Source organism: Lynx canadensis, chromosome B4 (genome assembly GCF_007474595.2).
Source record: "Lynx canadensis isolate LIC74 chromosome B4, mLynCan4.pri.v2, whole genome shotgun sequence".
Classification (NCBI taxonomy): Eukaryota; Metazoa; Chordata; class Mammalia; order Carnivora; family Felidae; genus Lynx; species Lynx canadensis.
In genome coordinates, this window is record NC_044309.1 from 136,713,264 (window position 1) to 136,725,806 (window position 12,543).

Genomic DNA, 12,543 nt, shown 5'->3' on the forward strand with positions numbered 1-12,543 from the left:
GTGCAAAGGCCCTGTGGCAGGAGCATGCCGCGTGGGTTCCAGGTAGAGCAGGGAGGCCGCGTGGCTGGAACACGGCGAGGAAACTGGAGAGAGGCAGGAATGCGGTAAGCGTGGCCCTTGTAGGGCTTGAGCTGCTGCTGGGCAAGGTGGGCCGTGAAGCGGGGTTTCGGCAGAGGCCTCGTCCTGCTAGCTGCTGGCTCGAGAACCGACGGCAGCGAGACGGGGGAGGAGCACGTGGCTGGGGTAATCCCGGTGAGGCGGCGGGCTGAGACCCACCCAGGTGACGCTGGCGTGGGTGGGGCACACGGCCACCTCCCGCGTGTATTCCGAGGGCACTGCCGACGACCAGGGGCGGAGGGTGAGGCCGCTGGGGCGCTAGCCCGTGTTATCAGGAAGGTGGCATCTCCCGGACACAGGACACGAGCAGGGGAGCTGGCCTGGCGGGGACAGACGCTTGCCGGTGCCCAGTGCGCTGGGGTGCGTGGCAGAGGCCCAGTCCGCAGGTAAGAGTTGGGAGCGGCCAGCATAGACACGGAAAACCAGGAGGCGGGACGAGGTCAGCCAAGGAATTCGGGAGCAGAGAGGTCAGAGCACAGACCGGGAGACCGGGGCTCTCGGGCATTCAGCGATTAGGCGGAAGAGAGAAACTGGAAAAAACAGGCGAGCGGGGGAGGGGCGTGGGGGGTGGGGGGGGTCCCGGAGTCTCCTCCAGCAGGAGGGCCAATGTGTCACCCGCTAGGTCTGGCCACAGGAAGGTCACTCCTGACCCTGAACTGGGCAGCTCCAGGGGAGCAGAGGCGGCCTGACTGGAAAGGACCCCAAAAGGTGGGAGGAACATAAGGAACCCAGAACGAGGGGGCTCTGAGTCCCCCAGCCAGGAGGGCGAGGGGCTCCCCGGGGGCCCCGGGGCTGAGACTGGCCGGCTTTCGGGGGGAGGGGGAGGGGTGTGTAGGGGGTGGTGAGGGATCTTGTGGCTGGGGGTCGGGCAGAGCGGCCTTGAGTTCTAGGCCCCGCCCGAACCATGTGATTCTGGGCCAGCCTGGAAACCGGACAGGACTGTCGGGGACCCCGGCCAGGTGGCCCAGCCCTCCCCTGTCTCTGGGCACATCGCTCAGTCCTGGGGCTCCAGTCGGCCGTCACTTCGTATCCGATCCCACCCTCGGCCACATCTGGTTGTCCAGAGCTGGGTTCCTCCTCACCTAAGCCTCCCGGAGGCCCCTGGAGCTAGGACGTGGTAGGGGGGTGTCTGGCTCCCCAGTTTGGCCACCCTCCTGAAAGGCCAAGGACTAAGCCCCAGGGTGGCTGAGGGACCTCGTGTGAAACAGAAAAGGCAGGTGCTGTCGATGGGCGGAGAGAAGCAGGAACGAGTGAGGGAGCGGGGTCCACACCGCACAGCGCCTGGCCTGGAGGGTTTCTGCCGCTGGACAGCCTCCGCCTGGTCCCAGCAGGTGCACCTGCCACCTCGGGGGGGTGCCCACGAGCTCTCTGCTGCCCCCCTCCCTGGGGGTGGGCCCGCGGCAGGACCCCGCCGTTCCACCTCCGCGAGTCTCCCCGCCCCGTGTGCCCCCGGAGGCCTCTCTGCTGACGGCACGGTAACGAGAAGCACACGGCTCTGAAATCATCAGTTGCGTTTAATGCATCGTACAGAAGGAAAACTACATGGGCATATTTAAGACAAACACTTTTCTCTATCCTCACTATCCACTGGACGGTCCTCCTTGGTCCAAAACGCTACGCCTCGAGACACGTCGGCAGCCACCCCTCCCGGGTCCAACCTCTCACATCCTCCCATTAACGTTTTTTAAAAAAAAAATTGAATCCGATCCATCCAAGAAGAAAAACGAACCAACAGAAAGGAACCTGAAGACATTTACATCGCAAGCCACGCGGTGACACACAATTGGCATCTAGAGTAACCAATATAGAAGACGTGTGTCTCACAGCTCACTTTGTTCATCAATAAAAGAATATAAAAATCTTGTTCAACCCAGTGTTGAGTGTATTAAAATAGATCTGTATCGTACAGCACAGTTTCTCCCGGAGTCGAGAAAACGACAGGAGGGACCACGGCAGCCCGTGGGATTCTGGCCAGCCTCCCTGCTCTGCACTTGTCGGCGTGCGCGTGTGCGTGTGTGTCTAGGGCCGCGTGTGCACGCACGCACGTGTGTCCGATGCAGCGCGGCACCGTGTGATATGCTGGGGTGGGAGCCCTGTGGCTTCCCCGACGCCTATCCCGTTGTGCTAGGCCCCTCGGGACCGGAGAAGCCGGAGGCGGGGTGTGACGACCCAGCCCAAGACGCGGGAGCCCTTTTAGGACGGCGCCCTCCGCTCTCACTAACTCAAGGAGGCAGCAAGAAAAGGGACTCTCGAGTCTCCAAAGGCCAAACCCTCCAGAGGCCACGGCCCCCTCTCCCTCCCCACCCTCTCTCCCCGCCCCCCAGCCTCCTTCTGAAAGAACCCTCTGGATCTCTCCAGGTTGGGAGTCCCCCAGGAAGGGCTTTTGCATTCGTACCTTGCAGCTGAGACTACCGTAAGCGGGAAAAGAAGTCCGCAAGCATCCCCCCTTCACATTAAATAGCTTACAATAAAAACGCCATACAAAAATGTAAAGTTATTTTTTGGCATAGTGTCTGTACTGGCAAGAAAAGAGGAGTGGAACACTTTATCGGCTCTTCGAGGGGAGAAAGGAAAAGGCTTCGGTCGTTAAGTTGAAGGATTCAACCCCAAGTAGAAAACCTGCCACGTGCCTCCCCTGCGTGCCTGCAGCCCCATCTTGCCCAAAAAACTCCATGAGAAAAATACGTCGGTGGCAAAAGGAGTCCAAACGATCAGCTCAGGGAAGGAGCCTCGGGGGCACGCGGGGACCCTGGCAGGTGGGTACCGCAGCGTCCCTGGAGGGACCCACAGTGTAGTTTCTTTCAAGTTCAACAGCTGTGACTCTTAACGCTAATAATACTGACTGACAAGGGCCCGCGATCCAGAAGGTGCTGGAGCCCTGCGGCCTCGAGCCTCGAGCCCCGAGCCCCGGGCCCCTACCTAGATTCGCTACCCACTGCTCGTCCCAACTACCCCTACTACTCAGCTAGGTCCCCGGCTCCCCTCCCAACCTCTCTCTGCCCTTCTCTCCCCCGGGGGCAGCACGAGGCCGGGGAGACAGCTGTGCCTGGAAGCCAGGGGCCCGGGCCAGCCCCCCAACGGCCGGGGGACTGACTGTGCGCCCGGCCGTCTCGCGCCCACCTGGCCTCCTGGGGTCCCGTCCGCACGTGGAGGGTAGGACTGCATCCCAACCCGTCCCGGTTCCTTCTCCCCTTCTTTCCTCCGTCTCTCTCTCTCTCGGTCTGGTTTTAGTTTCGTCTGAAATTCATAGTGTTTATGAATTAAGGCGGACAGAACCCTCAGGTCTGGTGAGCGGGGTCCCAGGAACCTTCCGTGGGTGTGAAGCCGGTCCCTCGGGGTCAGTTGTGCCCCTGGGGCTGCTGGAGGGCGGGGTGCATGGCTGCTGCCGAGGGCTTGGTCCAGGGCCCGGCCAGCAGCGGGGCGGGGCCGGTGGTCGTCATGGCAACTTGCAGCACCTGCTCGCCCTGTATCAGTCTCAGGAGGGCCCGCAGGCGGTCCAGGGATGTCTGGGTGCCCCTCTGCCGGGCCAGCAGGCTCGTCTTAAGCTCTAGGCATTTCTGTCAGGGGGAGAGAGGGGCAGGGGGAGGCTCTCAGAATTCAACCGTGCAGGCGTCCCGGGGGCCGCCGCCCTCTCGGCCCCTCTCCCCCTACAGCTCCTCCCCTCCACTGCGGGGGCCCGAAGGACGCCGGCCAAGGGCCTCCGGCAGCGCAGGAGAAATAAATCCGTTTTAGAGTTCAGGGCTAGAAACGGCGTGCCTGTGCCAGAGCGTGGAACGTTCTCCCTCGTGGCTGTGGTGCTGCCTTGCTGACCACGTCTACCCCTCCTCCTCCTGGAGGAAGCTGGGGCCGGTTCAGCCTCAACGACAGCACCTGCAGGAGACCTGCGGATTGCCAGCCCGCTCTCTGCTCTGCTCCCGCCTGCCGTGCTCTTGCCTCTTCGTGGGCTCTCTACGTGTCACGTGCGTCAGGCAGCCAGGACGGGCGCGCAGGCCACAGCATCAGCCATCTGCTGCTCGGGGAAACCGCTCCTACCCCCTGAAACTGTGTCCCGACTCCCAGATAGGAATGATCAGAGCCTCTGCCCGGGGCTCTTGAGAGATTAAATGAGATACCGCCTTTAAAGAGTTTCACTAGGGCCTGGCACCGCCCTCACCACCGTTATCCCCTCCACGACCTCAGCCATCACCACCACCACCGCCACCATCACCGTCGTCACCACCACCGCCACCATCGTGACCATCACATTATCATGACCACCACACTACAGGAGAGAAATCATCGCGTTCACATCACGCACGAAGCGCCTGAGGCTCCGAGAGCTTTGCCAAAGTCAAAGAGCCAGGAAGGAGCCCCAAGCCCAACCGCTCAAGGCCTGAACGTCGAGCGGATCAGAGCCGCACTCTGCCTCGCGGAGCGACGTCCGTGAGTCCGTCTTCTCCTGGGGCCTCAGGGACGGGACAGCGAAACCCTGGCCTTGTATCTTGCGGCCGTAAGGTCCCCCAGCCCCCTGCCCCAGCCCCCCTGCAGCGCACCTTCACCGCCGAGGCCAGGCGCCGGTCACACTCCTCCAGCTGCCGGAGCTCGCTCTGCAGCTCGCTGCCTCTCTGTAGCAGCTTCTGCTTCTCCTCTACCTTGACTAGGAAAGAGAAGGCCAGGTGAGCCAGCAAACTAGGTGAGCAAAAAGGCCGGGCCGTGGGCGAGCAGGAGAAGCACGGAGAACCCGAGCCTACGGGCCATTCTGGCCACATCCTCCCGCAGAAGCCAGTGGCCGTGGCTGAGGACACAGGGACTGGAGATGAGCCCCCCCCCCCCCGCTCCCCCCACAGTGATGGCCCTGCACGCCGCACCGCTCCCAGGGTCCCTCCGCGCAGAGCCCTGGCTAGGAATGGCTGTGGATGGGCCCAAGGCGAGCCCAGGGGACTGGGTGGGGTGGGAGGGAAGGGAGCAAGACTGTCTTACCTGTCTTGTGGGTGACGTAGGAGTGCACAATGGCCAGCATCCCGGACCAGGGCACGCCACCGTCTTTCTTTAAGGCCTGGAGGGCAGATGGGGAAATGAACAAGCAGACGGGCCAGAGCCTGCCTCGGTCTGGCCGCGCAGCGCTGGGGGGCGGGAGTGGGGGGAGCAAGGCTTCCTGAGCTGCAGGTTCCTCAGCTGGGACGGGAGGGAGCCCGTCCCTCCTGCCTCACGGTCTGGCTCCCAGAGCTCCCCGAGGACAGGAGCCTGCGTATCGCCAGGGCCCCAGACCGTGCCGGCGGGGAGGAGGTTCTGATTTTTCCTGAATGAATGAATACGTCAATGACCACTGGGGTGTTCTTCCCTTGTGCCGGGCAGCCCCAGGCCAGCCGGGGGGCAAATTGAGTGCCCGGTGAGGCCCCACCATCATGCCGAAGCGGGGAACAGAATCCTGTTCCCCCTGTCTTCCTGCAAAGAGCTGCGACCCCGGGCAGTCACAGTGCAGGGGCTGGTGGCACAGTGACATAGGGCCCACTGTACCCACCCTCTCCCTGGGTTATTCTGCCTACAGTTTTTCTCAGGGAGCTGATGATTCAACTGTACAGCTGCTATGAAGCCTAGAGTTCTCTCTCTTTTTCTTTTTAAACTTAATTCCAGGGGCGCCTGGGTGGCGCAGTTGGTTAAGCGTCCAACTTCAGCCAGGTCACGATCTCGCGGTCCGTGAGTTCGAGCCCCGCGTCAGGCTCTGGGCTGATGGCTCAGAGCCCGGAGCCTGTTTCCGATTCTGTGTCTCCCTCTCTCTCTGCCCCTCCCCCGTTCATGTTGTGTCTCTCTGTCCCAAAAATAAATAAACGTTGAAAAAAAAAAAAAATTTTAAACTTAATTCCATACGGTGAACAAGTCCAAAGAATCACAAAACCTTTGCAAAGATCATTTTCAGTGACCACACAACATCTCACTGAGTGCACCCGCTGGGATTAATTCCACTATCTCCTGCTGCTTTGAAGTAGGCTGTGTCTTTCCTTTGTAAGTAAGGGGCGAGGGGCTTCTTTGTGCCCAGAATCCTATCTGTACTTGGATCATTTCTTTAGACTGCGTTCCCCAAAGCTAGATTCTGGGTTTAAAAGATACACGCGCTTTTGAGGCTCGGATAAAATTCTGCACCGTCTAAGAGTGCCTGCCTCACCACATCGCCACCGGAAGGGAGTGTTACTGTTTTTTTGAACCTGATTGGTTTTCATTCGTGTGTCAGCAGGGAGATGGGACCTGCTAAGTAGTGCTATCGTTGTGGTCTGTGTTATCGGTCCAGCTCCACCCGGGAAGGAGTTTTGAGGCCAGAGCTGGAGTCACTGGGTCGTGCCGAGGCGGAGAAAGCCTCTCCCACGCCGGCCCCTCTGGTCACCCCTCCGTGGCCCGACTCGACCCGACCCCAAAACACAGTGTGAGCAGCTGCAGATGTTGTGCGGAGGGTCCCCGGGTACGGGGAGAGAGGCAGGGTGGGGGTGGGAGGGCCGGCCGCCCCGCAGCGCAGCCTCCTTACCTTCTGCTGGCACTTGGGACACACCCACACGCCCTTGGGGGCGGTCTTGAGCGGCGGGTCCAGGCAGCTGAGGTGGTAGGCCCCCGGGCAGGTGCCGCAGGGCTGCAGATTGGCCCCTCGCTTGCAGGCAGCACAGTGCTCATCGTGGGTGATCTCATTCTGAAAGAGAAGGGGGGCGGGAGGCGGGTCAGTGGGGGGTGAGGGGTGGGAGTTAGGGGGTCCAGGTCAGCTGGGCTGGGAGGGAGCCGGACCCAGCTTCCGCCAGCGTTTCTCAGCAGCTCTGGGAGAGAGAGGGATAAGCCCGGAAGCCAGGAGGAGGAGGCGGCGGCCAGACGCGGGACTCTAGGGCATCCCCCAGGCCACGTTTACTAGGGGTGAGGGTCAGGTGGGTGTGGCCCCCGCATGAGACCTGGTCCCCAGGTGCAGGTGGTGGGGCAGGCAGTCCTGCCATGGCTTAGGAAACGGTCCCCCTTGGGCTCCACACCGCACCCCACGTCGGCGGGGGGGGGGGGGAGGGCAGCCAGCGCTCGCCACGCGTCCCTCCCACACGGTTTTCCTGCACGCGCTGCCACGGGAGGCCCGGGTTCACGGCGCTCTCCAGGCCCCTTGAGGGAGCCGCAGCCCGACCTGGCACCTCCGGCCTCCCGTGTGGGTTACCGCGCCCCTGTTTCCGCCTCTGTAACGTGGGCTAGCGACACCCGCCCCCCGGGCCACCGGGAAGACTCGAGAGGAGAGGGCACCCCAAGCGCAGTCCAGAAGGAGCCTGGGAAAGGGCAGCTCCCTCTTTCCTTGGGACAAAGGAACTTCAAATGTCCCTCGTGGAGTCGTCGCCATTTGGTCACTCAGCCTCCACTTACACACCTGCAGGGACAGGGGGCTCGCTGCCTTTCCAGCCGGCCCGCTGCCCGGTGCCCGGCCCTGACCGAGAGAGGAGCTTTTCCTAACGCCCTGCTTCCCGTGACCTGCAAAGTCTGAACGGTTTTCCACCACCCGCTAGAAACCCTTCTCCGTGCCGGCGACGTCGCTTCTCTACCTGTGTGTCAGCGGCAGCTTCCGACTTCAGAGCTGCAAGGGACCAGAGGGCTCCCATCGGGAACGACCCAGGCCACGAGGACCCTGGAGCCCAGGCCGTCCACGAGGGAGGGGGTAGCAGACCAAGGGCCCAGGGAAGGTGAGCCACTCGCCCGAGACCACTCAGGGAGCTGGAGACAGAAGCAGGGCCAGCATCGGGGTCTCCCGCCTCGAGGCCAAGGCCCCTGCGGGACTCTGGGGTCTGCAGAAGCGAGGCTCAGGCTCCAGGCGTCTCCTGTGCCCACGCTGGTCGGGCACAGGTGGCTGTGGACGGGCACGGCAGGCCACCAGCCCTGATCCGTGACGCTACAGGGTTCTGGTGGCAAAAAGCCCGGAATAATCGGAGTTTATACCCGTCACCTGCTGCTGCTTAGTGGCTTGGCCGTTCTAGGCATGTAGGGACTAGAAAATTCTTTTAGGATGAGATCCAAAACTTACTTAAAAAAAAAAAAAAAAGCCACTAAATAAATTCTGAGGCCATGCCTGCACATGAGGTCACGGCCAGCCTGTGTCCTGGGAAGCAGGGACGTGGTCTGTGCACGGGGGGATTGGGGTCTCACAGGATCACAGAAACGGAGCCGTGAGGGCTGAGACCCTGGGGGTTACTAAGTCTAGACCCTCGTGAGGTGGACAGTGAGAAACGGAGGGGACCCACTGCACCTAGCGTCACACTGGGGCCGAGAAGAGCCAGGTAGGGCCCGGCTGGCAGCCCCAGGATCAGCTGCCTCCACCTGGGCCTCCTTGGCTCCCGGGGTCCCTGCGTCCTCAGCTCGTGCTTGAACCCTGTGGGCTGGCCCTGGGGTGACGCCTAATGCACCATGCGGGCTGGACGACGGCCGACGTGTTGTCGCAAAGCTCTCGGCGCTGAGGACAGAGCCTGCAGCCCCTCTAACTCGGCTCCCGCCTGCCAGGAGCACCCACACCTGGACCGTGGAAACATGCCCCACCCCGCCCAGGCGTGACAGCGAGGGGACACGTACCTTCCAGCAGGGGTCCTCATTGGCTGGCACAGGGAAGAAGGGCGGAGAACATGTTAGTGGGCATTGGAGGAGCGCCGATCAGGACTGGAGGCCACGAGGCCCAGTATGGGCGGGGGGTTCTCACCCGGGGCATGACGGGAGCACCACTGGACCCGGGACACCCGGGTCTCACCCGGGGCATGACGGGAGCACCACTGGACCCGGGACACCTGGGTCTCACCCAGGGGGTGACAGGAATAAGGGTCTCTGCCCCGGTCATGGCCAGGACCCACCGTGGGACAGGCAGGGAGCTGCCCAGGGGAGGGACCCATCATTCTGGGAACCTCTCAAGGTGATTTATTTTCGACTGTTTTTTTCCCCCCATAACCACCCACCCTCCTTCCAGTAAGCGATGCCAAACCACTCATTTAATGATCACAAAAAGTGGTTTTCCTCTTAGTTTCCGGGTCAGGGCTGTCCGCACATAACGCTGTCCAGGGGGAAGCTCAGCTTCGGTGTGTACGGGACAGTTTACAAACCGCGGTCACATCCAGCCCTTACGTCGTCACCCAGCTCGGAGTCCCGGCACTGCCACCCGCCCTCCTCCTCCCTACAGACGACGACAGGGTGAAGGGGGCCGGGGCGTGGCGCTGGAATGCACCATCCGTCGGAAACAACCGTCCCGGCTGCGGATGGGCAGCCCAGCCCCACAGAGGCCAGGAGCGGAGGGCCACCAAGCCACCAGAGCCACCAAAGCCGACCTGGCCCCCGGCCCCACAGCGGCCGCGGCAGGAGAAGCCACGCCCCGCAGGCACTTACCTCTTGCTGTGAGGAACAGGGGACTGTTGAGATAGTTGGATGCCAGCCGTTTCCTCTGCAGGGGACACAAAACGAAAAACCGTCTCGCGGGGAGCCCTCCTCAGTGACCCTGCCCCTGCCCAGGGCGTACCCGGGACAGACTCCCCACCCAGGGCTCCAGAGGCAGAAACAGGGATGGACACCGGGGCTGCAGGGCGGGGGAGGGGCGGGCTGGCGTCAGCAAGGGCTCTGCCCTGCGGCAGGCGTGGAACCCATGCCCGCTCCCCGCCGATAAGTCCGCCTCACTCGGGAGGGACGAGTGGGGGACCCCGAATCGGGGCCAACCAGTAACAAGCAGCCACCAGGTTCCCCGTCCGTCTGCCTCTGCACCTTGTCAGCTGGCTCTGGGGTCAGGTGGGGAGACGAGGGTGTGAGGGACTCGCTCCCCAAACCTCCCTTCTTGGCACGGGGCCCAGGAACCCTCGGGACAGGGTCGTCCCCGGCACCCACATCGTGGAGACGCGGAGGCTTCCGGTACGTTCTGAACGGTGGCTTCAGCCACAGGCCGAGAACACACGACCGGCTTTGCACCCGCCTCCCCCATCGTGGTGGGGCTGTGCTCAGAGCCAAGGGCGAGGCCCCCGTGGCAGGGCCGCTCGTGGAGCCACAGATGTGTCCAGGGCTCGAGGGTCACGGCTGGGGGGCGGCTCCTGATTCCTTAATCAGGTCATCTCTGGCCCTGGCCACAGACTGGGGACACTGGGGTGTGGCTTCGCGCACAGAGCGGGGGACGGTTTCATCAGTGAGCACGGCAAAGGGAACGGGGCCCTTTGGTCCAGACAGCGGTCAGCACCTCCTTGCGTGGAGGTCAAGGAACAGCTCGGTGACATCCTTCCAAAAGGGCGCAGTGCTCGGGACACCACGGGCCTGCTCGGGACATCGTGGGCGGGGCGGGGGGGGGGTGCCCTCCGCAGGTGCAGAGGGCGGGTCCCTCACCTCGGTCTCCAGGAGGCCGCTGTAGGCGGGATTGGCTGTGCTTCTTCTCTTCCGCTCTTGGCGCTTGCTCTGGATTTCTGGAAAGACACAGACACAGAAGTTACTGGATCCTTCCCGTCCCGGGAACCCTGAACGCTTCCGCTGCAGGCCCTGGGCGGCCCCGTCCCCTCCTGCCCCGCATCCGCGCCCCAGAGTGGCCCCGGCACGGCTCCCTCTGGGGCGGACAGAGGTGCCGGCTTCCGGCTGGAGGGTGAAAGGTACCCACCGACAGTGCCGGTCCCCCGTGTGCCATCCCCCAGCCTGGGGCCGCCTCTCTCACGAACCCTGAGACCACAACCCGGGCCGAGGTCGGACGCTGAACCGACCGAGCCCCTCCAGGCGCCCCCAGGAGGGCTACTTACAAAAACCGTAGTAACAGTCACGAGTCTATCAGCAAAGCACCGTTAACGCAGCCCTCACACCCGTTCTGCCAAGTTGTGCGGGGAGCCACCGAGGCAGGGGGAGCTGGGAGGCTCTCCCTCTCTCTGTGCTCACAACCTCCGGCACTTGGGACACACGTCCCAGAAGGGACAGCCGCCCCCCCGCCGGCTGTCACCCCACGGCGCGGGCCGGTCCCAGCCCAGCCTGCCGCCGTGCGGGGTCCTTACCTTCCAAGTGCTCCGTTGTGACCAGGCCAAGAGCTACCATGAAGGCGATTTTCTAAGAGAGGGAAACGGAGAGGCGTTACCACCACCTTCCACGTCTGTCCAGTCATTCGACAAATTCGACAGGAGCACCTACTCATGGGGCTGGCTGATCTGTCTCGGGTCTCCTTCGTTGCTACCTACGGTCCCCTCTCTGTCCCAGGACCCCATCCAGGATCTCCCGTCGCACTCAGTTGCCGTGCCTCCTTAGCTCCTCTGGGCTGGGCCGGATTTCTCTGGTTTTCTTTGTTTCTGATGGCGACAGTTCTGAGCTTGGGCTGGTCAGGTGTTTCAAAGGAGGCCCCTCAGTTAGGATTCGCCTGATGGTTTTCTCATGGTTAGACTGGGCTATGGGCCTGGGGGAGGAGGACCACAGAGGGGAAGTGTCCCGCCAACCCATCATATCCAGGGCACGTGTTATCAACGTGACTCAGCACCGTGACGTTGCCCTTGACCACCCGGCTGAGGCATCGGTCGGCCTTCTCCACTGAAAATCCCTCTTTCCCCGTCCACACTGTCCTCATTGGCAGGAAGTGGCTGGTCACCACTCACACTTAAGAAGCAGGGAATTGTGCTCCCCGGTGGCCTTTTTTGGCCACGTAGACTAAAAAAAATTTGTACTTTTTCAGTGTTTCGGTTTTTGAATCTTAGCCACAGACTCTGAGGTTGTAAACCAAGTTGCTTATGTTTTATTTCAGTATTTGTAATTTCACTGGTTACTTTATTTTATTACGATTTTTTAAGTTTATTTATTTTGAGAGAGAGAGAGAGCAGGGGAGGAGCAGGGGGTGGGGAGAGAGACTCCCAAGCAGGCTCCACCTGTCAGTGGAGAGCCAGCCCAACACGGGGCTTGAACTCACGAACGCTGAGATCATGACTTGAACCGAGATTAAGAGTCAGACGCTTAACCGACTGAGCCACCCAGATGCCCCTATGCTTTTTTCATTTTTTTTAATCTTCATTTATTTTTGAGAGAGAGAGACAGAGTGCGAGCGGGGGAGGGACAGAGAGAGAGGGGGACACAGAATCCGAAGCGGGCTCCGGGCTCCGAGCTGTCGGCACAGAGCCCGACGCGGGGCCTGAACCCACGAACCGTGAGGTCATGACCTGAGCCGAAGACGGACGCTTAACCGACTGAGCCACCCAGGCGCCCCTATGACTTTTTAAAAGGAGGCTCCCCACCCAACGTGGGGCTTGAACTCACAACCCCGAGATCAAGAGTCACACGCTCTACCGACGGAGGCAGCCAGGCCCCCCTCACTGTTTACATGCAGGTTTATGAGCCGTTGGGAACGTATCCCGGCGTGAAATGCGGATTCCTTTCAGTCCACATGGCTACTTACTACTCACTTGTTCCAATACCATTTATTGAAACTTCCGTCTTTCCACTTTTCACTGGTTTGAGGAGCCGCTTGAATCGTAC

General features: G+C 61.8%; 1 protein-coding gene across 1 annotated transcript in view; it reads right to left on the reverse strand.

Moving 5' to 3' along the window:
* Positions 1–1,633: 1,633 nt before the first annotated feature.
* Positions 1,634–12,543, reverse strand: part of PHF21B (PHD finger protein 21B) — a 92,193-nt gene continuing 81,283 nt past the window's right edge. The window contains exons 6-13 of the mRNA XM_030320900.1: positions 11,085–11,136; positions 10,438–10,514; positions 9,463–9,517; positions 8,665–8,687; positions 6,614–6,772; positions 5,077–5,152; positions 4,650–4,753; positions 1,634–3,674 (exon numbers count right to left, since the gene is read on the reverse strand). Of these exons, the coding sequence (XP_030176760.1) occupies positions 3,456–3,674; positions 4,650–4,753; positions 5,077–5,152; positions 6,614–6,772; positions 8,665–8,687; positions 9,463–9,517; positions 10,438–10,514; positions 11,085–11,136 (765 nt within the window). The 3' untranslated portion in view covers positions 1,634–3,455. The remainder of the gene's footprint in view (positions 3,675–4,649; positions 4,754–5,076; positions 5,153–6,613; positions 6,773–8,664; positions 8,688–9,462; positions 9,518–10,437; positions 10,515–11,084; positions 11,137–12,543) is intronic.